Source organism: Vipera berus, assembly GCF_964194415.1.
Source record: "Vipera berus genome assembly, chromosome: 4".
Lineage (NCBI taxonomy): Eukaryota > Metazoa > Chordata > Lepidosauria > Squamata > Viperidae > Vipera > Vipera berus.
Window position 1 is genome coordinate 9,786,813 of NC_138206.1, and position 24,440 is coordinate 9,811,252.

The window sequence follows — 24,440 nt, forward strand, 5'->3', positions numbered from 1 at the left end:
TTCTGGTTTCTCTTCAGATCGTATAAATCTTCCCCTTTTAAGGATTCTTGAAGCCTGATTTTCCCCACAGATGGGGTCTAGTAATTCAAGGAGAGTCATAAAAGAGTAAGGGAATAGCAGAAATGGAGGGACGCGAGTAACCATAGCATTACTTCTAGTACTGGCTGAGCAAGTCATGTTTCTGATTCATTGACCTCAATTTTGGAAAATTGTTGAAAAACTGGATTTGCTTTCTTGCTGAAGCAGTATTAAAAAAAAAGGTGTGAGGGACTATGTCTCAAGTTTGTAATGTCCTCTAATGGGGCAAGTTAACAGAATGAACATTAATCTGGGACAGGTTTTATCTCAATGTCATTTACAGTTTTATTTACCTGGGGTTTTCTCATTTGTAAATAGGATTTGAAAGGGTAAACAATTAACATTTAAATAAATAGTTTGAACTGGTTCACGGATCTCTTTCAGATTGCTGCAATTCTCCGGAAAAGAAAATTTGATTATTATTTGAACAAGCTGCTTCCTGAAATTCTGCAATCAACATCCTTCCTTACAGCAAATGGAAGTCTTTACATTCTGTTTTTCTGCATTTTCAGGTGATTTGATTATACATTTTTTGACCAAATCAAGAGGACGATGAAATAACCTGGTTTCATCTTCCATCACACCCGGGCCTTTACTACTTGCTGACTGCCCTATGCGAAGGATTCGAACAGTTTTCTTATTTTTTACAGAATATTTATTGCATTTTTATTTACGGTTCTGTATATCCATTGTTCGCTGTTGGGGAAATGTCATCCTGAAAAGGGAGGGGGGTGGGTAAACATCAATTTTAATAAATAATAAATTCATTGAATGCTAATGTAAATGCTTGGTCAGCTTTTAAAGTTTTCTCCTGTGTTAACAAACAGGATTTATCATTGTGGAAAATGCACATGGTCCTTTGCGTTAAAGTAAACCTTTGAAATAATATAAGGCAGCAAAATTGAAGTTCCTCCTGGAGGTGTTAGAACTATGAATGCTATGAGGTTCTTTGAAGTGTTGTTAAGAACACTCCTGATGGACCAAAGAGGAGGAAGTAAGCATACTTAGTACTTTCTACTACAACCTCCCACACATAGTATCCTAACCTAATCCTCTGCAGATAGTTTTGGGAGACACAAGTGACTGCCAGGCAAAGGAGGAATTCTGAAAATCACCTCCCCTTCTTGCTTTTAGTAGGAGCATCTGCGGAGTATAGTTCTGCTAATGGGGGAACCCTCGATCCAAAGTTATTTTCAGCCTGCGAATCCCACTTATTTATTTATTTGTTTAAGAAAATATGACCACCTTTTCCCGGCCACGTTGAATGCAACTAATTCCACATTTAATCGTTTCAGGCGAATACTGGGAAAATTCTATTTTTGGTCTCCTGGCTTCGGTGCTGCTTTACCGGCATCCTATATAGCCATTCTTATTGAAAGGAAGAGCAGGTATGTGTTTTTACATCCTTTACAAACAAACAAACAGAATTGTCATTTATGTCATGAGGTTATCCATTCAGTCATGTCCAACTCTTGATGATTTCTGTGGGCCAGGTCTCTCTCCATGACCTCCAATCTTGGACCGCTGCTTGTAGTTGTTCTGTGCTCCGACTGGTGTGAGTTTTGGTGGCGTCCAGCCGCTGTGTTCTTTGAGGGCCTGGTTTCCTTTTATGTTTATATAACCTACTGTATCTCTCGCTGGGGTGTGATTCAACCACAGTAATCAATGAACAGATAAAACAGCACTTAACATAATTATTCTAACTTGTCATGCTCAGTATATGTTGCAGTATTTTTATGGTCCCCATGAAAATGTTTTATTTTATTGTAGAATCAATTGTCTAACTTTGTAAAGAGGATTATTGGCTTCTGTTCTTGTTCTACGTGGGAGTTACTCAAATCAATTTTACTTGGTAATATACTCATATCAATTCTATAATTAATAAGACATTGCTACAGGATCAGAGGCAGCATGACTGCAAATGTCAGACACTTTGTTGTTGTTGTTAACTGCGAAGTCGTGTCCGACCCATCGCAACCCCATGGACAACGCTCCTCCAGGCCTTCCTGTCCTCTACCATCTTCTGGAGTCCATTTAAGCTCACTCCTACTGCTTCAGTGACTCCATCCAGCCACCTCATTCTCTGCCGTCCCCTTCTTCTATTGCCCTCAACCTTTCCCAGCATTAGGCTCTTCTCCAGTGAGTCCTTCCTTCTCATTAGGTGGCCAAAGTATTTGAGTTTCAGCTTCAGGATCTGGCCTTCTAAAGAGCAGTCAGGGTTGATCTCTAGGACTGACCGGTTTGATCGCCTTGCAGTCCAAGGGACTCGCAGGAGTCTTCTCCAGCACCATAGTTCAAAGGCCTCAATTCTTTGGCGCTTCGCCTTTCTTATGGTCCAACTTTCACAGCCATACATTGCAACTGGGAAGACCATAGCCGGGTTTATTCGGACATTCCACCTCTAGTTATGGGGGGTGAACTATTACCCCCCGTAGATAGGGCTCGCAACTTGGGGGTCCTCCTAGATTCACGGCTCACTTTGGAAGACCATATAGGAGCCGTGACTAGGGGGGCCTTCGCACAGGTTCGCCTGGTGCGTCAGTTGCGGCCCTATCTTAGCCGGGACGATTTATGCACGGTCACTCATGCGCTCGTGTCCTCTCGTCTGGACTACTGCAACGCTCTCTACATGGGGTTGCCCTTGAGGACTACTCGGAAGCTCCAACTGGTACAGAATGCAGCCGCGAGAGTGGTGTTGGGAGCCTCCCGATACTCCCACGTTACGCCTCTGCTCCGTGAGCTGCATTGGTTGCCAGTTGTCTTCCGGGTGAGATTCAAGGTACTGGTAACGGTATTTAAAGCACTCCATGGCATGGGGCCGGAGTACCTCAGGGAACATCTGCTGCCGGCATCAAGCTCCCTGCGCCCTGTGCGTTCCCACAGAGAGGGCCTCCTCAGGGTGCCACCGATCAGAGAATGCCGATTGGTGGCCCCCAGGGGGAGATCCTTCTCTGTGGGCGCTCCGGAGCTGTGGAATCAGCTACCGGTTGAGCTCCGGATGGCGCCCGATCTTCGCTCCTTTCGTCGCGATCTCAAGACATTTCTGTTTGTACAAGCCGGCCTAGCCTGAGGGGGAGTGTTGGGGTTATTTTATTTTTCGTTTTTTAACTTTTCTGGGGGTTTTTAGTGTTGTATTTATATTGTTTTTAACTAGGGCAATTTGTTTAATCTTATTTTAATGTTTGTATTCGCTATTTTATTCTGCCCTGTGAACCGCCCTGAGTCCTCAGGGAGAAGGGCGGTATATAAATGTTATTAAATTAAAATTAAATTAAATTGACTATACGCACTTTTGTTGACAGGGTGATGTCTCTGCTTTTTTTTGTGCTGTCTAGATTTGCCATGGCTTTCCTCCCCAGGAGCAAGCGTCTTTTAATTTCTTGGCTACTGTCCCCATCTGTAGTGATCTTGGAGCCCAGGAAAATAAAATCTGTCACTACCTCCATTTCTTCCCCATCTATTTGCCAGGAATTGAGAGGGCCGGATGCCATGATTTTGGTTTCCTTAATGTTAAGTTTCAACCCAAGTTTTGCACTCTCCTTCTTCACCCGCAACAAGAGGCTCTTTAGCTCCTCTTCACTTTCTGCCATTAGAGTGGTATCATCTGCATATCTTAGGTTGTTGATATTTCTCCCAGCAGTCTTAATTCCAACTTTTGACTCATCTAGCCCTGCCTTTCTCATGATGTGCTCTGCATATGTTAAATAGGCAAGGCGACAGTATACAGCCTTGCCGGACTCCTTTCCCAATTTTGAACCAATCAGTGGTTCCGTGTCCAGTTCTCACTGTTGCTTCTTGGCCCACATATAGGTTTCTCAAGAGACAAATAAGATGGTCTGGTACTCCCATCTCTTTAAGAACTTGCCACAGTTTGTTGTGATCCACACAATCAAAGGCTTTAGCATAGTCAATGAAGCAGAAGTAGATGTTTTTCTGTCAGACACTGGGATGTAATAATAGGGAGTTACCATCATGTCCTGTTTGTGGACTGCTCAGAAGAATTTGATAAGAAATGCAATATTGAACCAGATAAACTTGCCTCGGGTGCTTTGTGGAATTTATATACTGGCCTTGTTTTGTTCAGTTTGAGCCTCAGTACTCATCTTTATTAGTTTCTGCTTATACAATTTTTAATGGTTCTTTCATAATGTTTCAGATTCTTTTACAGTTGCACAAGGATACACTACACACAATAAATATATCAAGATGGTATTGCTGGAAATAGTGTTAAGAGAGATTACAGAACTGGGGATGGTCCATTAAGGTTTAAACCTGTTAGTGGAAGGGGAGGATTTATGAAGATAGTCACATTCCTAGAGTGGGGAAGGGATATATGATCAAAAGATACTCCCTCTTACTCTTATCTGTCTGATTTAGATAATTTCCTGGAAGGTCTTCTTTGAGAACCATGGCCTTTTAAACAAGCACATTTCCACGGCTATGCAACCATACCTTCTCGCTTTTTTGATGTGATGCATCAGCGCCCCTCGGCTATACATTTCACCGGTCCAGAAAACCACCCTTCATTTCTGTATCCTGTTGCTCCATTTGTTCTCACCACATAACTGGGGCTAACCACCCACCCTTCTCCAATCACCTGCTTCTCCTGAGGGCTCCTAAAGACCTTCTTTGGAATGAAGCCCTGTGCTTTTCCCCTCCCGCTAGGCTCATGTTGTTCTCATCTCTGGCTGCTCTTTACAGCCGAAGGCGTCACAAGAGAGGGCAAAAGGGATTAAGCTGAGAAACAGGTGCAGTATTCACGAAGGCCTGTGAGGTTCCTTGAAAGGAAATGGCCCTGGCAAGAAGCTTGGCATATAGAGATCGCCAAGAATTAACGAGGGGAAAATGGGTGGGCTATCTTTCCCCCCCCCCCCCGGTGGGTGTGATTTGTTCTTGCTCTGTGGGGTATGTATCATCTATCACTCAAAATACGTGTCTGCTAGCATGGGAGCCTACCAAATTTTTGCGGCATCTGTAAATTGTAGGCAATCAACCGCATCATCACCTGAGCACAAAGTAAATCCAAGCCCATTTTTTCCCCACCAAAAGCAACTGCAGGGACTTACGTTGATGCCCAGTTCTTTCCCTCCCTGCTCCCAGTCTGTTTTGGAGAAGAAAAAAAAAAATCAGAGACAGGTTGTATCCCAAAATGACAATTGAGGAAAGATTTTGAGCTATGATCTGAGTTCTGGAAAATACGCTATGATTGCTTGAGTTGGCCCCTCCCTTAAAATCCTTGCTGTACATTCAGCACTGAGGAGTAATAGAATAACCAAGTTGGAAGGGACCTTGGAGGAATCCAAACCCTGCTCAAACAGGAGACCTTATACCAGGGGTAGGCAACCTTGGCTCTTTTATGACTCGTGGACTTCAACTCCCAGAATTCCTGAGCCAGCATGGCTCAGCATGGAAACCTCTCCCTTTCCCCTCAGCATGGCTGGCTCAGGAATTCTGGGAGTTGAAGTCCACGAGTCATAAAAGAGCCAAGGTTGCCTACCCCTGCCTTATACCATTCCAGACAAGTTGCTTTCCAGTCTCTGCTTGAAAGCCTCCAGTGATGCAGCAGCCACAACATCTGAACTTATACACATACACATACACATACACATACATATACATATTCCTGAGCCAGCCATACTGAGGAGAAAGGGAGAGGTTTCCATGCTGAGCCATGCTGGCTCAGGAATTCTGGGAGTTGAAGTCCACAAGTCATGAGGGGGCCAAAGTTTTCCCCATGCTGGCTCAGGTATTCTGGGAGTTGAAGTCCACGAGTCATAAAAGAGCCAAGGTTGCCTACCCCTGCCTTATACCATTCCAGACAAGTTGCTCTCCAGTCTCTGCTTGAAAGCCTCCAGTGATGCAGCAGCCACAACATCTGAACTTATACACATACACATACACATACACATACACATATACATACACATACATATACATATTCCTGAGCCAGCCATACTGAGGAGAAAGGGAGAGGTTTCCATGCTGAGCCATGCTGGCTCAGGAATTCTGGGAGTTGAAGTCCACAAGTCATGAGGGGGCCAAAGTTTTCCCCATGCTGGCTCAGGTATTCTGGGAGTTGAAGTCCACGAGTCATAAAAGAGCCAAGGTTGCCTACCCCTGCCTTATACCATTCCAGACAAGTTGCTCTCCAGTCTCTGCTTGAAAGCCTCCAGTGATGCAGCAGCCACAACATCTGAACTTATACGTATACGTACATATACATATACATATACATATACATATACATATTCCTGAGCCAGCCATGCTGAGGAGAAAGGGAAAGGTTTCCATGCTGAGCCATGCTGGCTCAGGAATTCTGGGAGTTGAAGTCCACAAGTCATGAGGGGGCCAAAGTTTCCCCCATGCTGGCTCAGGTATTCTGGGAGTTGAAGTCCACGAGTCATAAAAGAGCCAAGGTTGCCTACCCTTACTCTAAACTGTACCGACAATGCCAGTTGCTGCAGTTCCACTTGCTGCCATTAGGCAAATCCCACCTGGTCACAGCATCCTGCGGTCACATGATCACCATTTACAACCTCCCGATGGCTTCCCCATTGGCACTGCTTGTCAGAAGCTGGCAGTGAAGGTTGCAAATGGGGATCGTGAGGAGCTGTGGTGGCGTAGTAGTTAGAATGCAGTACTGCAGGCTAATGCTGCTGACTGCCAAGCAGTTTGATCCTGTCTGGCTCAAAGTTGACTTAGCCTTCATTCCTTTCCAGGTTGGTAAAATAAGGATCCAGATTGTGGGGGGCGATACTCTTGACTCTGTAAACCGCTTAGAGAGCGGTCTACACTATGAAGCAGCATATAAGCCTAAGTGCTGTTGTTACTGCTATTACTATCACGTGACCATGGGATTCTGTGAACATTGTAATTGCGAGCCACTCGCCAAGCACCTGAGTTTTAATGAAGTGTTTGTAGGGATGATGCCAAAACTGCAACTACTACAACTATAAGTCTCCTTGCTGAGAACTGTCCTGACTTTGAATGGCTTCTGAACAAATGGTCCCGGAACAGGGACTCCCTGTATTTTGGCAGTAGCTGAAAATAAATGATTTAAATACTTTAAATCATTCCCTAACAATGCAGGCACTAAAGGGTCTTTCTTATCCACCTTGATCTCTTTTAAGTATAATATATTTCCTCTACACAGAGTTCCATTGTTGTATACTATAGGACAGCGCAGATTGGAACTGGATGCATTTTCCATGAACCGAGGCAGGTCGAGCTTTCATCTGACTGAAGAAGGAGCCGATTCAGAAGCTTCCCCTCAATTAGGTTGCAATGGTCCAGGCATTTATATAAGATAGTCCTCAATTTACAACCACAATTGAGCCCAAAATTTATGTTGCTGAGCGAGACAGAAGGTCGTAAAAGATGACCACATGGCTCCGGGACAATGCAACCGTCATAAATATGAGTCAGTTGCCAAGCATTTTAATTTTGATCACATGACCATGGAGATGCTACAACATTTGTAGGTGTGAGAAAGGGTCACAGGTCACTTTTTCCAGTGCTGTTGTAACCTTGGAACGGGTAATAAATGAACCGTTGTAAGTCAAGGACTACCTGTACTGCAGTTGGAAAGAAAGTGAATTTCCTACCTGCTAAATCGGGGTGGGCAAGTATGGCAACTTTATGACCTGTGGACTTTAACTCCCGAAATTCCTGAGCCAACCTTGCTGGCTCAGGAATTCTGGGAGTTGAAGTCCAGAGGTCATAACATTGGCATAGTTGCCAACCCTGGGATAAATGCTGATAACGTCTTGGTTTGAACACCTGCATGATCTGACTTCTTGTGTTCTTGCTGTGCCTCCCCTCATATCAGAAATATTAAAACTCTAAGCTTAATCATCCCTTTTCTTCCTTTGGCGTGAGCAACTGAATGGTGATCACCTATCCAAGAGAATACTTGACATTCCAAGTGTATAAACATCAGGTGCCAGCTTAATGCAGTGAAACAGAGCTTGGATTTGTACTATTTATATTTGAGGTTGCCTTGCATTTTTTCCCTCCGGTATCAACAGCTCTCGCAAGCAAAGCATCAAAACAGCACACAGGTTCATTTGCAGGTGAATTTCTTCTAGATTGGGTTCTAGTTTAGGACACATCACTTACACAGTGACATCACCCTCCTCCCCTTCAATTTTAGTTCAGGTTTTGCAGAGATTTTCAGATAATATTTCCTGTTCAAAGGGGAAAACTTTCAATTTTAATTCCCTTATTTCAGCTGTGGGTATCCGCTAAATGTATTTTATTAAAAGCACCAATCAGTTTTGAAAGTTAGTTTTTGAAGGGTTAAATCATCCATTCTTAAAAAAAAAACCTTTCAGTTTCTGCAAGATGAACTGTATTACCTGTTGAAATTAATTCCTGAAAAAAGATATTCCTTCTCTTTTTTTCTTCTGCTTCAAATGATTGAATTCTTACTTAATATTATTGTGTGACAGCTTTTGAGGTACAGTATTAGATTAGTAGGGCTTCTGTAAGTCAACTACTTAAGATGATGTCACTTTGTTGAGCATTATTGTTTCATCCCGTAAGTAGAATTTGTATGGTTTTCAGTGTTTGTGCCAAGGACAATTTGAACTTCGCTATTTTGCACGTCTAAAACAGGAAGAAAAAAAAAACCTTGTGAAAAAAACACCTAAGTTCTTAAGCAAAAATATAGAGCTTGGCAGCAAATTTTCATACTCTTTTTTTTTTTTGAGAACATTAGGATCCTTTTAATGCTTTGTTGGAAGAACATTATTTCACCTCCTTCTCTTATTTTTCCAAAGTATTCTAGACTAAAAATGGCCTAGGGCAGAGGTAGGCAACCTCGGCTCTTATATGACTCATGGACTTCAACTCCCAGAATTCCTGATTCAGCTGACTCAGGAATTCTGGGAGTTGACGTCCATGAGTCAATAAAAGAGCCGAGGTTGCCTACCCCTGGACTAGACTATTAGGCAGATGAAGAAATGCTTCCATGTAGCTACAAGGCCAATTAGGAACAGATCACTTCCTCAAAAGTATAAGATTACCTAGAGCCAACAGGTTCTGCAGGGAGGAAGAACCTATTAAGATGGTCTGCCCCAAATTTCTGATGGATCCAGTAGATTATTTGGTAGCACCTGAGGAATCATCCAGCCGTTTGAAAGGCATTTCTATTGGGTACTACATTAACCACTGGAATACAAAGGTGCTTGACAGGATCCTTTTGAAACAGCCCGTCCCCAGTTCCTGATCCCATAGATCTTCTTGGTTTGTTGAAGAGCTCCAGGAAATAAAATAGGCAGAGATGCCTAGAGCAATATTAGGGGAAAAGAAGAAGCAAATATAATCAAAAGGCTGGGAAGAATAATTATTTCTCTGTTCTTATTGCATCTAGAATGACAGAGTTGGAAGGGACCTTCAAGGTCTTGTAGTCCAGCCCCTTGCTCAAGCAGGAGATCCTATACCATTTCAGGCAACTGGTTGTCCAATCCCCTCTTAAAAACCTCCTTAGGGGTTTCTGTTTGAAATTTTCTTTGCAGCGGGAATTTTGTGTGTCTTTTTGTCTCTGCCTGCATTTATGAGATGCAGCTCTTGATGCTTTCTTTTCTTCCTCACTGTTTCTAGTTTGGGGTCAGAAATAATTATGGGAAGGAATAAGGCTCTTTTCCGGTCGCTACCACAGAGAAAGGTGAAAAAGTAGAGAAGTTCCTGGCAAAGTTTTCTCAATAGCGTAAACATCCACTTGATTGAAATCAGTTATGAAAAAAAAAATAGCCTGAAATATATTTTCCTCCTATTTGGTTAGGCTTGTAATTCTTGAATTGTTATCCCCACCTGGTTTTGGATCCCTTTGTGGAAAAATAAGAGATACTACTGAGTGAATCCAACTTAGCAGCCTCCTGCATCTGTTTGTGAGCAAATGTTGATCAGTGGAAAAGTCCTGGGATTTTAGCCCTGGGTTTTCAAGAGTTCTTATGTTGACATATAAGTTCGAACTTTCTCCTCATGGGGTATCAATGACTGCACTACCTAAGGAGGGTGTTTTGGTAAGGCTCTGTAAATACCTGATCCTTCTGTCTATTCTACATGGAAGTTTGAGCTCTTGCTTAATAAGCTCTTATCTACTCCACTCATGAGCAGGAGTCTGTTAGTCTAGTAGGAAAACATCCAGGCACATTCCTGATTTTGTTAACTGTGGCTATAATTTATTAACCATAAAGGATAGTCTTTCCAGTATACTGCCAGCTGTTTTGATCTAAGAACCCCATCATCCAGAGTTCCCATCACCGCATTCAGAAGTTCATTATTGCAAAGGAATATGGTAGCTGGGCTCCATTAAATCTGGAAACACTGGATTGGGAAAGGCTGTTCTAGAGAGTCATTTTAACGGAACAATTTACCAGGAGAAGGGAGGATGGACTTCCTCGGAAATGTGGGTCATGCTGAGCTAGCTTAGCAATTATGTAGGAGCAAAGAATATTGGGTTTTAAAAACAATTGATCTCAGACAAAGTATCTTTGCCTTAAGGCAGGGGTAGGCAACCTTGGCTCTTTTATGACTCGTGGACTTCAACTCCCAGAATTCCTTGAGCCAGCATGGCTCAGCTTGGAAACCTCTCCCTTTCCCCTCAGCACGGCTGGCTCAGGAATTCTGGGAGTTGAAGTCCACGAGTCATAAAAGAACCAAGGTTGCCTACCCCTGCCTTAAGGTGATGAGATATAGGACAAACAATGCCCTTAACAAAGGATTTCTTGATAATTTTCATTGTATTGCACTACCCTACTGATACTTCAAAGAAAGACAGAACACACAAACGACAGCATAGAGTATACATACAACTTCGTATGTCCTTCTGCGTATATGTTTGTAAAACAGCCAGGATTATCGCTGTTGCAAAAGCTGTGAATTAATCAGTTATGAAATGTTAACATGTGTACTTGCAGATAAAAGAGCAAAGAGTAACATGAAAACAGTCATGTTGCATATTTTTGTTAAAAGTCATCAAACTGTCCTATGCCTATTTTACGTACATTTTTGTAAAAGTAAGTTTCAGAGTTGTTCTGTAGGACTTATTCTTTACTCTGAGAAAATTCTAGACTTAATCGTATTTAAAACACTTTTGGAAACTGCAGAATGGAGAATGTACATAGACCTGTAAAGTGTAAGAACTCTGGGCTGGATGTACTTTCCATGTCCAGGCCGAAGCAAATTAGACCACGCAGCCTGAGATTTTGTGGAGTAGGGTTGAGGCTTGCTTCACACAGTGACCCCAAGGAATATTATTTGCAATAACGGGATAATCAGATAACTTCAATTTCTGTTACTGAGAATTTAATGAATTCCATCATGAGAAGTAACTTTGGTCACCCTAGAGAACGTGACCAGATTCCAGTAGTTCTGTGCTAAGTAGCCAGTAATTGGGGTTTCTAGAGTTGTTCTCCAGTGAGACAGAATCTGGGGATCCAATAATTTGGGGAAGGGGATAAGCAGTGTTTTATTCCATTTCTCTTACAATCCAATTTTGAAGATAATCAAGGCACCCTACTGAGTCTGAAGTCTTCTTTCTTCTTTTTTTGTGTGTGAAGACCACAAAGAGGCAAAAGCATGCTTTTATTTTCTGGCCCTTTAAGCATTATATGAGGCATAGTTTTGTTTATCTGACAATTCACACAACTATAACATTGCTATTTTTCTCTTGAAAACAATGTGAAGTTACATAGGTGAAATGGCACCCAGAACAGGGGTCGGCAACCTGAAACAGTGAAAGAGCCACTCGGAACTGGTTCCCTCACAAAAGGAAAAACTGGGAGCCGCAAAAACTGTGTGCGCATGCGCAGAACAGGGTTTGACTGAAGAGTGGAGCCTAAGGCGAGACATGCACCCGCCCTGCCCTCTCCGCTCTCATTCACTCACGTTTCGTTTGCAAAAGCTTCTCTCTTGCTCTCTCCTTCACTCACACTTTGCTCGAAAATGCTTCTCTCTTGCTCTCATTCACTCGAAAGGCCAGCCACGGCGCCTCCATTGACTTCTATGGGGAAGCTTGGCAATGAAGGGGACAACTGAAACCGCTCCTGGTAGCCCTGCTACTGCTAACTTTTCCACTTGCTGCTTGGTTCCGATGAAACCGGAGAACCCCCGGATGGCACTGCTGGGGGTGGAGGAGGCTGCCCGGGTTCGGCCGTAGCGGAAGCCGACGACAGTAGCGGTGGAGGCGGCGGCGAGACAGATGCTGGAGGTCTGCCGCATCTCCGTCAGCCTCCGCCTCCCCCGCAGAAACAAATTCCCGGGCTGGCCCCCATGGCAGCAGCGGGCCCCAAGGGCCGAGCAATCGCTCCGGCAGTGGCTGCTGCTGTTGGGGTGGCCTAGTGCGCTCGCTGAGAGACGCTGGAGGTGCTCCAGGCCCGGTGTGGTAGCCGTTGCGCTCGCCATCTTTGGCCTGAAGGAAGAGGAGGCGAAGGCAGCAGTTCCGCCAGCCTCTGCCGCCCCCTTCCCTCCACTGCCTATCCCGAAGGAAGAGGAGACGAAGGCAGCAGCTCCGCCAGCCTCTTCCCTCTGCTGCCTGCCCCAAAGTAAGAGGAGGCGAAGGCAGCAGCTCCGCCAGCCTCCGCCTTCCTCTTCTCTCCGCTGCCTGGCCCAACGAAGTGGAAGCGGGTGGCAGAGGCTGGCGGAGCTGCTGCCTTCGCCTCCCCTCCTCCGAACACATCACTGCCGTCTCGCCTGACTCTCTCCCCACCCCACTCTTTCACAGCAGGGCCCTTCAGCCATTTTTCCGTCTGCTGCGTCTTCCTCGGGCTTCCCTCCTCCACTGTGAGGTCAGGAGAGAGTCGGGCGAGACAGCAGCAGTGTGTTCGGAGGAGGGGAGCCCAAGGAAGGTGCAGCAGACGGAAAAAGGGCCCACTCACCTTTCCAGCAGAACCTCCAGTCTCTCCTTCCGCTGCCGCCATGTGGAGTCCGAAGAAGAAAAGAGGTTTGTGGGCAGTCCCACAAACCAAAGAAGTTCAACCAATCAATTCAAACTTTGCGAGATTTTTTTTTTCCCCGTGAGAAGTTTGAATTGATTGGTCGAACTTTTTGACTACCACTTTTTTTTTTCACGACTGCACATGGCAGAGGAGGACTGGGAGCCGCAGGAGACGGCTGAAAGAGCTGCATGCGGCTCCGGAGCTGTGGGTTGTCGACCCGTGACCTAGAATGATCCAATAGGTAGATTAATATCTCTTCCAGTCTTCATAGCTCATGAATTTCTTTTACCTTTGATTCTAAGTCAGGGGTGTCAAACTCAATTTTATTGAGGGCCGCATCAGCATTGCGGTTGCCCTCAGGGGGCTGGGTGGGTGTGGCCTGGGTGGGCGTGGCCTACTGGGTGGGCATGGCTAAAGTGCGTATGGCCTACTGGGTGGGCATGGCCAGCTCTACATCGTTTGCATCAAGGGTGCCTATGGGGGCCTGGGCAGGAGTGGGACAGATCTGAGGGTCTCTGGTAGGAGGAGGGTCTCTGGACCAGGGCCAAGGCAGTGGGGGCCGTTCCCTCACTGTTTCCAGGATGGCTTTGCGATCCGCATGAAACCACTTCACGGGCCAGATCTGGCCCCCGGGCCTTGTGTTTGACATGTCTGTTCTAAGTCATATTTAATAAGCCAAATGTATTTTAAAAATAATGAAACCAGATATTTCTCCTTTGGGGTTAATGGACAAACAGACCGAAAGATCATATGGAACTTTGTTTTTTATATGATAATAGCAATGAGCCTTCTTTATGAACAGAGATAGAAAGACTTGCAAATACCTACACTGGAAGAATGGATGGTGAAGAGAGAGCAAAATTGACTGTTTTGATTAAAGAAAAGACTTCCATCAATTATAAAAAAAATAAATAAAAATATTTCTACAGGGAAAAACACTTTTGGACTTTTTGGAGAAAAATGAAAGAAATGAAAATTTGATTTTGGGAGTAGATGATTAAACTTATGTGGGATTATAGAAATAACGTAGACTACTGTGAATTTCAGAGTAAGAGTTTGATGTTTTATCTATGTCTGTACCAAAGGAAGTTGGTAGACATTTCTATTCTCTCTTTTCTTTTGCACTTTTATCTTGCTTTTTCCCAACTTTTCCTTTTTTTCCTTTTTCCCCTCTTGCTCGTTTATTTTCTTGTTGTTTTTTTTAAAATTCAGTAAAGTTATATGTCCCCCCCAAAAAAGCAGTGTAGTAATTTTGGCACACCATGTACAAGAAAATTAGGCCTCTCTTTAAAAGACAATCGTTTTATTATTTGACTTATGAGACCAGCTCTGTAAGTCTTTCCTTGTTTAATTACACCACTGTGAACACTGGGAAAGAAACCTAATCTCAGCTAATGAAAGTAAAGTTTTGAAGTGGCTTTGAAAAGTCCTAATTGTTTGTGTGTTTCCTCTTGTCCCCCTTCAAGTGTCCTCTAGGTAGAATTAAGTATTTACACTGGGTCTGTTAACATTATAGTGGTACCTAATGCATTACTACACAGCAGGCAACATCCCTGTAAGTTCTGTGTTGAGGTTTTATGATTTTTGCCGCAAAAATATTCCTTAGGCTATCTCCAGCGCTTTTTAATTCAAGAGCCAGTTTCGTCTAGTGTTAAGGCACCAAGCTAGAAACCAGGAGACTGTGAGTTTTAGTCCTGACTTAGCTTGAAAGCCAGGTGGGTAATTTTGGGTCGATCGTCAGGAGACGGTGGGTTCTAGTCCCGCTTTAGCCATGAAAGCCAACTGGACAACCTTGAGCCAGTTATTCTCTCTCAGCCCAAATCATCGGACAGGTTTGCTCTTGTGGGTAAAATAGGAGGTGGAAGGAGTATGTTTGCTGTTTTGAGTTATTTATAAAAATAATAATGGTGGGGGTAGAAAAATCTTAAACCCTTTTCTGTTCCTGATGCAGCTCCTGTATTCTGGGTTTAATATTTTCAAGGCATTTGGCTATCTTCATACTTGCCACCTTTCAAAGGCTCACGAGCTTCTCTTCCCAATCTGTGGCGCATAACTTTCATGCTATATAATGTAGATGAGGGACGCGGTGGCTCAGTGGGTTAGGACGCTGAGCTTGTCGATCAGAAGGTCGGCAGTTTGGCGGGTCGAATCCCGAGTGCCGCGTAGCAGAGTGAGCGCCTGTTACTCGTCCCAGCTTCTGCCAACCTAGCAGTTTGAAAGCACGTAAAAAATGCAAGTAGAAAAATAGGGACCACTCCGGTGGGAAGGTAACAGCGTTCCGTGCGCCTTTGGCGTCTAGTCATGCCGGCCACATGACCACGGAGACGTCCTTGGACAAGCGCTGGCTCTTTGGCTTTGAAACGGAAATGAGTACTGGCCCCTAGAGTCGGAAACGACTAGCACGCAGGTACGGGGGAACCTTTACATTTACCTTTAATGTAGATGAGTTTGTTTAAATGCTAAAATTAATAAAGACGTGGATGTGTATGTTAAAAAACCATGTTGCCTATTTTGGAATTTTAACAGTGTAGAGTTTTGAATTTGGATATCCAAGTGATAGAGAAAAACACTTCATTAACTGATCAAATATTAGAATGTTTTTGGCACACAGCATATTTAGGAGATGGCAGTACTTAGACCAGGGGTAGGCAACCTCGGCTCTTTTATGACTCATGGACTTCAACTCCCAGAATTCCTGAGTCAGCTGACTCAGGAATTCTGGGAGTTGAAGTCCATGAGTCATAAAAGAGCCGAGGTTGCCTACCCCTGACTTAGACGGTCAGTTAGGTACTACGAAGTTAAGGTGGCTTTTGTAGATTTGACAGTTTCAACATCAGTTGCACTTTGGCAAAACTGTTATTGTATATTTTATGTTTGTGGTTGCCTGTATCTTAAATTTGTTTTGGCATTTTTTCCCCTCACCCCCTTCCCCCCCATTTTAAACAAGTCTGAACCAGAATGTAATTCATTAAATTGCAGGTCCTGCCTTTGCACTACAGACTCCCCAAAGAAATTTCAATAAAGATAGTATAAGACATCAGTATTCCCACAGTGGGAATCTCAGTTTTAGTTTAAATAAAAATATTATTTTTTAATTAGTGCCTGATGACCTCTTGATGACCAGGAAATTAAACTTTTGTTTTAGTTTCTTATCTTTCCTCAGGAAGGGAGAGCAAATGTTCCAAAACACAAGCACAGTTTGTAATTTATTGAGACAGTTAACCGTGGTGTTTCCCACAATGTAACAGAATTGTACACAGCTCTTGGCTTTGTAACAGCTGAGGCTATTTGGTGCCTTGCAGCAACCATTACAGCTATGATGGAATGGGATGACTCTGGAGGTGAAAATATGATTATTGTGTTCTTGGCAAAAAAGCAAACCTCAGAATGGAAATATATGTATAAAAATTTAGTTTGCCTGAAATGCCGTTTCATGTTTTAGGTATTTGAATTTGTCACTCTTTGTGAGTTATCTGTGTAGAGGAACAAAGAATAGAAGCTTGCATGTTACTGAAAAATACGTGTGGGGAGCTTTCAGTCAATTTGTCTTTTTTTAAAAAAAAATGCTCCCACTCACTGCTTGGAAGATGGTCGAAAGCCTTTGACCATTGAAGCAGTTTTCATGAAGGTCCTGGGAATTTTAAATGATTGTTCATATACCAAAGATGTAGGGAGTTTATTATTATTTATTATTTATTAAATTTTTATACCGCCCTTCTCCCGAAGGACTCAGGGCAGTGTACAGGGCAATAAATATCAAAATGTAAATACAAAAGTTAAAAAAGAGTTAAAAAGAATTAAATAATTATGCCCAATATAATACAATAAAAAAAGTGTGTTAAAACTAAATCCAACCCCAAACCCATCAGACCAGGCCAGATTGTTCAAATAAATAAGTTTTTAAATCGCGCCGGAAGGAGCGAAGGTCAGGGGCCATCTGGAGCTCAGCCGGCAAGCGGTTCCACAGGTCTGGTGCGCCCACAGAGAACGCCCTCCCCCTGGGGGCCACCAATCGACATTCTCTGATTGGAGGCACCCTGAGGAGGCCCTCTCTGTGGGAACGCACTGGACGGAGGGAAGTTGATGCCGGCAGCAAGTGCTGCCGTAGGTAATCTGGACTTTGTAGGTCATAACCAGTACCTTGAATCTCACCCGGAGGGTAACTGGCAGCCAATGCAGCTCGCGGAGCAGAGGTGTAACATGGGAGTATCGGGAGACCCCCAACACAACTCGCGCGGCTGCATTATGCACCAGTTGAAGCCTCCGGGTGGTCCTCAAGGGCAGCCCCATGTAGAGAGCGTTGCAGTAGTCCAAACGAGAGGTCACGAGCGCATGAGTGACTGTACGCAAGGCATCCCGGTCTAGATAGGGCCGCAACTGGCGCACCAGGCGAACCTGGGCGAAGGCCCCCCTAGTCACAGCTCCTATATGATCTTCTAAGGAGAGCTGTGAATCTAGAAGGACCCCCAAGTTGCGAGCCCTATCTACGGGGGGTAATAGCTCACCCCCCATAGAAAGAGATGGAATATTCTGAATTCCTGAGATGCCGGCACATACAGCCACTCAGTCTTGTCAGGGTTGAGTCGAAGCCTGTTCCTCCCCATCCAGACCCGAACCGCCTCCAGGCAACGGGACATCACGTCGAGGGCATCACTGGGGTGGTTTGGGGTTGAAATAAAAACCTGGGTATCATCAGCGTACTGATGATAACCAACTCCAAAACCACGAATGATCTCACCCAGAGGCTTCATGTAGATGTTGAACAGGAGAGGCGAGAGGACCGATCCCTGAGGAACTCCACAAACAAGGGGCCTCAAGGTCGACCTCTGCCCTCCTGCCAACACCGACTGCGAATGCCCCAGAAGGTAGGAGGAGAACCACTGAAGAACTGTGCCTCCCACTCCCAATCCCCTGAGGCGCCGCAGCAGGATACCATGGTCGATGGTATCGAAAGCCGCTGAGAGGTCTAATAGGACTAGGACAGAGGAACAGCCCCTGTCCCGAGCCCGCCAGAGATCATTTACCAGCGCAACCAATGCCGTCTCCGTGCTGTACCCGGGCCTGAAGCCCGATTAGTACGGGTCTAGATAATCAGCTTCCTCCAAGAACAGAGGAAGCTGATGCGCCACCACGCTCTCAACAACCTTCGCAAGAAAGCGAAGGTTGGAGACCGGACGAAAGTTATTTAATACAGCTGGGTCCAGGGCAGGCTTCTTGAGGAGGGGTCTCACCACCGCCTCCTTCATGGCGGCGGGAAAACTACCCTCCCTCAGAGAAGCAGTTATCACTGCCTGGAGCCAGCCTCGTGTCCCATCCCGGGCTGCATAAACCAGCCAGGAGGGGCACGGGTCCAACAAACACGTGGTGGAGCTCAGCTTCCCCATGATCCTGTCCACATCTTCAGGAGTCACAGGATCAAACTCCTCCCAGATAATATCGACAAGACTGCCCTCGTCCTCATCGTTTCTTTTTTCATCTTCAGAATATTTGGATTTTTCAATGTTGTTACAAAGAGAGAAAGAAGAAAGTCAGTTGTTTTCACAGATCAGGCCTAGTATTGCCTATTTGGTTTGTAACCTTCCTCAAATACCCTTTCATCTTGTTCATCAGATTTGTATACTTTCACTTAAATAAGGACACATCTATTGGGATGTATTTAGGTGAAAAGTCTTGGCATATTTCCAGTCCTGCGTTGCAAGTTGCATCATAGCAATTCTTTCCCTCCCCATAAAGCAATATCAGGTCAAATGTTTTGTGCTCCAAGAACCAGTAAAGACACAAAAGGACTAAAGACTAATTTAATTTAATTAATTCAAGTCTAAAATGTAATTAAGTCTAAATTAAAACCACAATGGGGAGGAACTGTGCAGTGTGGCCAATTCCTGGACAAAAATAACAAATCCCGATAACATAAATTTGCATTAAAATGAGGCAAACCTGTAGTTTATTAAGAAAGAGGACTTTGATAGAAATAACAGCATGATTATGCAATGCTTATTGAGGAATGCAGGGGTAGGAAACCTTGGCTCTTTTATGACTCGTGGACTTCAACTCCCAGAATTCTTGAGCCAGCCATGCTCAGGAATTCTGGGAGTTGAAGTCCACGAGTCATAAAAGAGCCAAGGTTGCCTATCCCTGAACTAAGGCATGCAACCTTGATGCCAGCATCAGAAAGATAAAGGATAAACAGAGAAAATGATAACAAAATCAGACTGTCAATTTCCTACATTGCTAATTATATGATGTCAATTAGGGCAAGATAAATTATAAATAATAATATGTACCATAGCTATATACCGTATATACTTGAGTATAAGCCGACTCGAGTATAAGCCGAGACCCCCAATTTCACCCCCAAAAACTGGAAAAAGTTATTGACTCGAGTATAAGCCGATCCGCCATTTTGCAAGCCTGAATACACAGGAATACCCTGTGTGGCCGCGGCTCTTGGGGAAGCCCTGGCTGTCCGCTTCCTCGCTCCACGCTGCCATTCGGGGCCCGCGCGTTCCCCGGGCAAATCGCGGCGCCCAGCAGGCGAGGAAACACGCCCGCTCCAGTCGCCCCCCCTTCCCTCAGGAGACGCGAAGCAAGTGACCGCCCGGAGCTTACCGAGGACTTGCGCGCGGCCGAGGCTTCGGTGCTTCCAGGATCGCGCGCACCTCTCCCAAGCCGCCGCCGTCCGGAGACCTGCTGAAGTTTGGGGAGGTTTGGGGAGGTGCGCGCGCACCTCCCCAAACCTCCCCAAACTTCGGCAGGTCTCCGGACGGCGGTGGCTTGGGAGAGGTGCGCGCGATCCCGGAAGCACCAAAGCCTCGGCCGCGCACAAGTCCTCGGTAAGTTTTTTTGTTGACTGGAGTATAAGCCGAAGTGGAATTTTTCAGCCCAAAAAGTGGGCTGAAAAATTCGGCTTATACTCAAGTATATACGGTAATCACATACTTGCTAGGTATCAAATGTATTACGGTTAACAGAGGAAACCATGAGCAACAGATATACAGCTGATGTGAGATCGAATTTGGGTCAGTCACCGGGACCAGAGATGTACTCTTCAGAGCTTTCCGACTCACCCTGGAATAGGGGCTTTGGGCTGTTCTGTTAGTCGTGTTTATGTGGTGCCTTCCTATTGGCTGATTGGTGTGTCGATGGCTGGCAGATCGGCTGTTGTTTCCTTGTGCTGCCAAGTCCTTGGCTCCTAAGGTATTTGACAAGCTGGTGGTAAATCAGCACTTCTGTTGATTGACAAGGGTCTCATTTCCCAGGCTTCCATCATTTCCCTGGCTATCTTTGTACCTGCATGGCCAACAATCTTAGTTGCTGCGAAATTAAATGTGCGTTCTTGTTCATTGTAGTGTGAGGCTTCCAATGTGTTTGGGTCACCTTGTCTGAGCGCACGCTTGTGTTCTTAACAATCTGGTGGTTAGCTTTGTCCCCATTTGTCCTACATAGGCACAGGGGATCTGTTAGATTACATTGGAAGTATCTCCCACCTCCAAATGATCTTTTTCAATGCATAATTTGCCCTCGTATGGTAGCCTCATTCATGAGATATACATCTGTCAGTTAGAGGTTCTGTAAATGTTACCCAAAGGAAAGTTTGGTTTGCGCAAAATAATGGGCACACTAAGAATATCAGACAGATCAAGTTCATCTTTAAATGAAAATTGATGTACAATGCTAATAGGACTCTAATAGATCTATTTATACAAATATGTAACAATGCAATCTTGCAAGTTTTTCTAACATATTTCAAATACAATACTTTGTCCTTGAATAGAGTTTATGTTTTCATAAACTCTATAACCTTTTTCAGTATTAACAGAGAGTAATTATTTTGCTTCATTGCTAAGATGAATAGCTAACTTAAATAAGTCTTGTGGTATTCTACTATAATGCATAGCCAATGTTGCACGAAGTTGCTTTAGCTGTTTGAAATTGTTTCTTGGGTTTACTGGTTGGGAATCTGTAAACTATATCTTGTGATAGATACTTGTTTTCACTGTAAGTTATTTCACTACAGCCTCACTACAAGGGTTCTCTTTAGATTGAAATTTCCCTACCTCGTCTGCATTTTTAGTCCTCTTATTTTGAAGCTTAGCTATTCTTGTTGGTTTTATGTGAACTTTTGCACCGGGGTCTCTCTGTCAGACTTCAGTTGAAAGAAGGAAATAGTTGGGTGTGAGTGATTAAGCATAATCTAAACATCAACTATAATGCTTTGTTATTTCAGACTTCCCTCCCACCAACCCCATCGTAATTCCAGATATGGAATTGTGGGCCAATCACTTAGGCAGCCGTCCAGAGAATAAATTGGCGATTTCTTGATTTGATTATGGGTTTGAGGTCACCGTAATTTTTTGCTGTTTGATTTAATTGTGCAGGTTAACTTGTATATTTAACTTTTAAAATGGTGGCGTTTGTAGATTAGATTCTATCTTCTGAAGCAGCCCTGTTGCAAACAGTTTTGTGCAATTAAAGTTCGTTAAAAAAACAGACATATAAACTGCCTCCTGTTGGAGCCAATTTATACAAAGATTTGTCCTTGTAATATGTGTATTGTGAACTGTGTTTTTCTTTAGCAGAAATACAGTATGAGACAAATTACTGCAGAAGTATAATACACAGTGGCATGGGCATTCACAGAACCAGAAGGAGAAAAATTGTAGTACAGGATTTGTAGGTGTCTTACTTCTTGGTGGGGGTGCGAAGACTCAGTGGATAAAAATGCTGATCTTATCAGCTGGACAGTTGGCAGCCTGGGTTCGAGACCCTAGTGCTGTTCAATGAGGTGAACTCCCATTACTTGCCCCAGATCCTGCCCACCTAGCAGTTTGAAAGCAGCAAATGTGAGTAGCTGAATAGATACCACTTTGCTGGGAACGTAACAGCATTCCATGCATCTTGGCATACAGTCATACTGGCCACATAGCCATGGAAATGTCGTCCGACGATGTTGGCTCCCTCGGCGGAGATGAGCACCATGCCCTAGAGTCGGACACGACTGGACAGGGAAACCTTTATCTTTACCTTAATTGTTAGTTCAATATATTTGCCCCTTTTCTTTTATCAACTGTAAAGGTTTACAGAACTGCATTACTGTAAAGGAGCCATGGTGGCACGGTGGTTAGAATGCAGTATTGCAGGCTTTTGTTGTTGTTAGTTGCGAAGTTGTGTCTGACCCATCGCGACCCCATGGACAACGTTTCTCCAGGCCTTTCTGTCCTCTGCCATCTTCTGGAGTCCATTTAAGCTTACGCCTACTGCTTCAGTGACTCCATCCAGCCACCTCATTCTCTGTCGTCCCCTTCTTCTCTTGCCCTCAACCTTTCCCAGCATTAGGCTGTTCTCCAGTGAGTCCTTCCTTCTCATTAGGTGGCCAAAGTATTTGAGTTTTAGCTTCAGGATCTGGCCTTTTAAAGAGCAGTCAGGGTTGATCTCCTCTAGGACTGACCGGTTTGATCGCCTTGCAGTCCAAGGGACTCGCAGGAGTCTTCTCCAGCACCATAGTTCAAAGGCCTCAATTCTTTGGCGCTTAGCCTTTCTTATGGTCTAACTTTCACAGCCATATTGCAGGCTTAGTTCTGCCAATTGTCAGCAATTCGATTCTCACCGGCTCAAAGTTAACTCAGCCTTCCCTCCTTCCGAGGTTGGTAAAATGAGAACCCAGATTGTTGGGGGAAAATATGCTGACTCTGTAAACTGCCTAGAGAGGGCTGCACAGCACCGTGAAGCGGTATATAAGTCTAAAGTGCTATTGCTATTACTGTATTCTGCAACACACGAGTCATGTTTTGTGAGAGTGCATCCGTCTTAAGAACGTATTGGATATAGTTGACAATACACTTTTAATAAATTGGACAACTTTGAAAGGGCATCAAGGTAAAAGATCGTCAGATAGGAACAAAAGAATCTGCCTTATCTTAAATGAGATTGTCGGTTCTATACTTGTGTGTTTTGTCTACGCAGGCGGGCAGCAGCTTTTCAGATTCCCAATGGAAATTTTCCCAGCCCTGTCCAGATTAAACTAAGGGCATTCTGTATGTGAAAACAGATAAATGGTTGCCCAATCTCTTCTTGAAAACCTCTAATGATGGAGCACCCACTGTTGGAGGCAAGAACAGTTTCTTTACTGTCAGACTAAATGCCAGACTAAAGCAATTATTTGCATAATTATAGATACACTCTGTGAATTGCTAGGGAGGATCTGTCCTTGCCCTCTTTTGCCCAGCAGATATTCCAGCTCTGGCCCTCTTTTGCCCAGCAGATATTCCAGCTCTGTGTCTCTTTGTCTTTTCCTCCTGTGACTCCAGACTACATTCCACCACAAATTCTTAGGCTTTGGGTTCTTAGCTTGCATTGACCCTAAATACTAGTATTTGCTAGGCATTCTTTAAGAAAGAATTGACAAGAACAATACAGCAAGTTTGATCACATCAACCGGCAGTTTTATTGTACATGGTAATAATACCACTGAAGGAACAGGATGGTATTTTTTTTATTGCTATGGCCATAATTTCCTTTTATATATGACGGAATTCTTGAATGCATTGTGTTTGATATGAGAATTGAGTTTTGAATGTCTTAATAATTACTCTGTCTTTTTTGTTTTGGTTTACAGGAGGGGATTGCTTACAATTTATATGGCCAATTTGGTAAGTAATGCTATTATAATGCAGTATACATAAGCATGAAAGCTATGTATAAATATATAGACTGAATTCTGCTTTCAATTCCATGAGATGTAGTCCCTTCATTGGCTTAAGTGATATCTAGAGCCCAGATCCACCTTTCTTTTGGGGCTGAAAAAGACAAATAAGGTTTCTGGGCTGAAGAGTATTATCAGGTCGTATTACTCAGTCCTCTTATCTAATGCGGCTTTCTTGCAGCAGTGGGTTATTTATTGAAGTTGTTGATAATAAATTTTGCTTGGAGAAAAAGTATATAATGTGACTTGCATTACATGTCAATAATAAAAAACAGCAAAACTACCAGAGAACATCTCTTATAATTTATGAAGATTGCTCTCTACATAGAGCTGCCCTTGAGGACCACTCGGAGGCTTCAGCTGGTGCAGAATGCAGCTGCGCGAGTAGTAATGGGAGTTTCCCGATACTCTCATGTAACACCTCTTTTCCGCGAGCTGCATTGGCTTCCAATTCTCCTCCTGGTGAGATTCAAGGTGCTGGTGATGGCCTATAAAGCCCTAAATGGCATGGGTCCGGATTATTGCCCTGTACACCGCCCTGAGTCCTTCGGGAGAAGGGCGTTATAAAAATTTAATAAATCTAAATATAAAATATATACCTTAGGGAGCACCTGCTGCCAGCATCAGCTTCCCATCGTCCTGTGCGTGCCCACAGGGAGGGCCTCCTTAGGGTTCCGCCGGTTAGAGATTGCCGGTGGGTGATTCCCAGGGGGAGGGCG

At 44.1% G+C, this 24,440-nt stretch overlaps 1 protein-coding gene across 1 annotated transcript in view; it reads left to right on the plus strand.

Annotated features, from left to right (window-relative positions):
• Window positions 1-24,440, plus strand: part of TMEM135 (transmembrane protein 135) — a 172,237-nt gene that overhangs the window by 14,581 nt on the left and 133,216 nt on the right. The window contains exons 2-4 of the mRNA XM_081327589.1: window positions 463-590; window positions 1,374-1,466; window positions 23,635-23,668. Coding sequence (XP_081183715.1) covers window positions 463-590; window positions 1,374-1,466; window positions 23,635-23,668 — 255 coding nt within the window. The remainder of the gene's footprint in view (window positions 1-462; window positions 591-1,373; window positions 1,467-23,634; window positions 23,669-24,440) is intronic.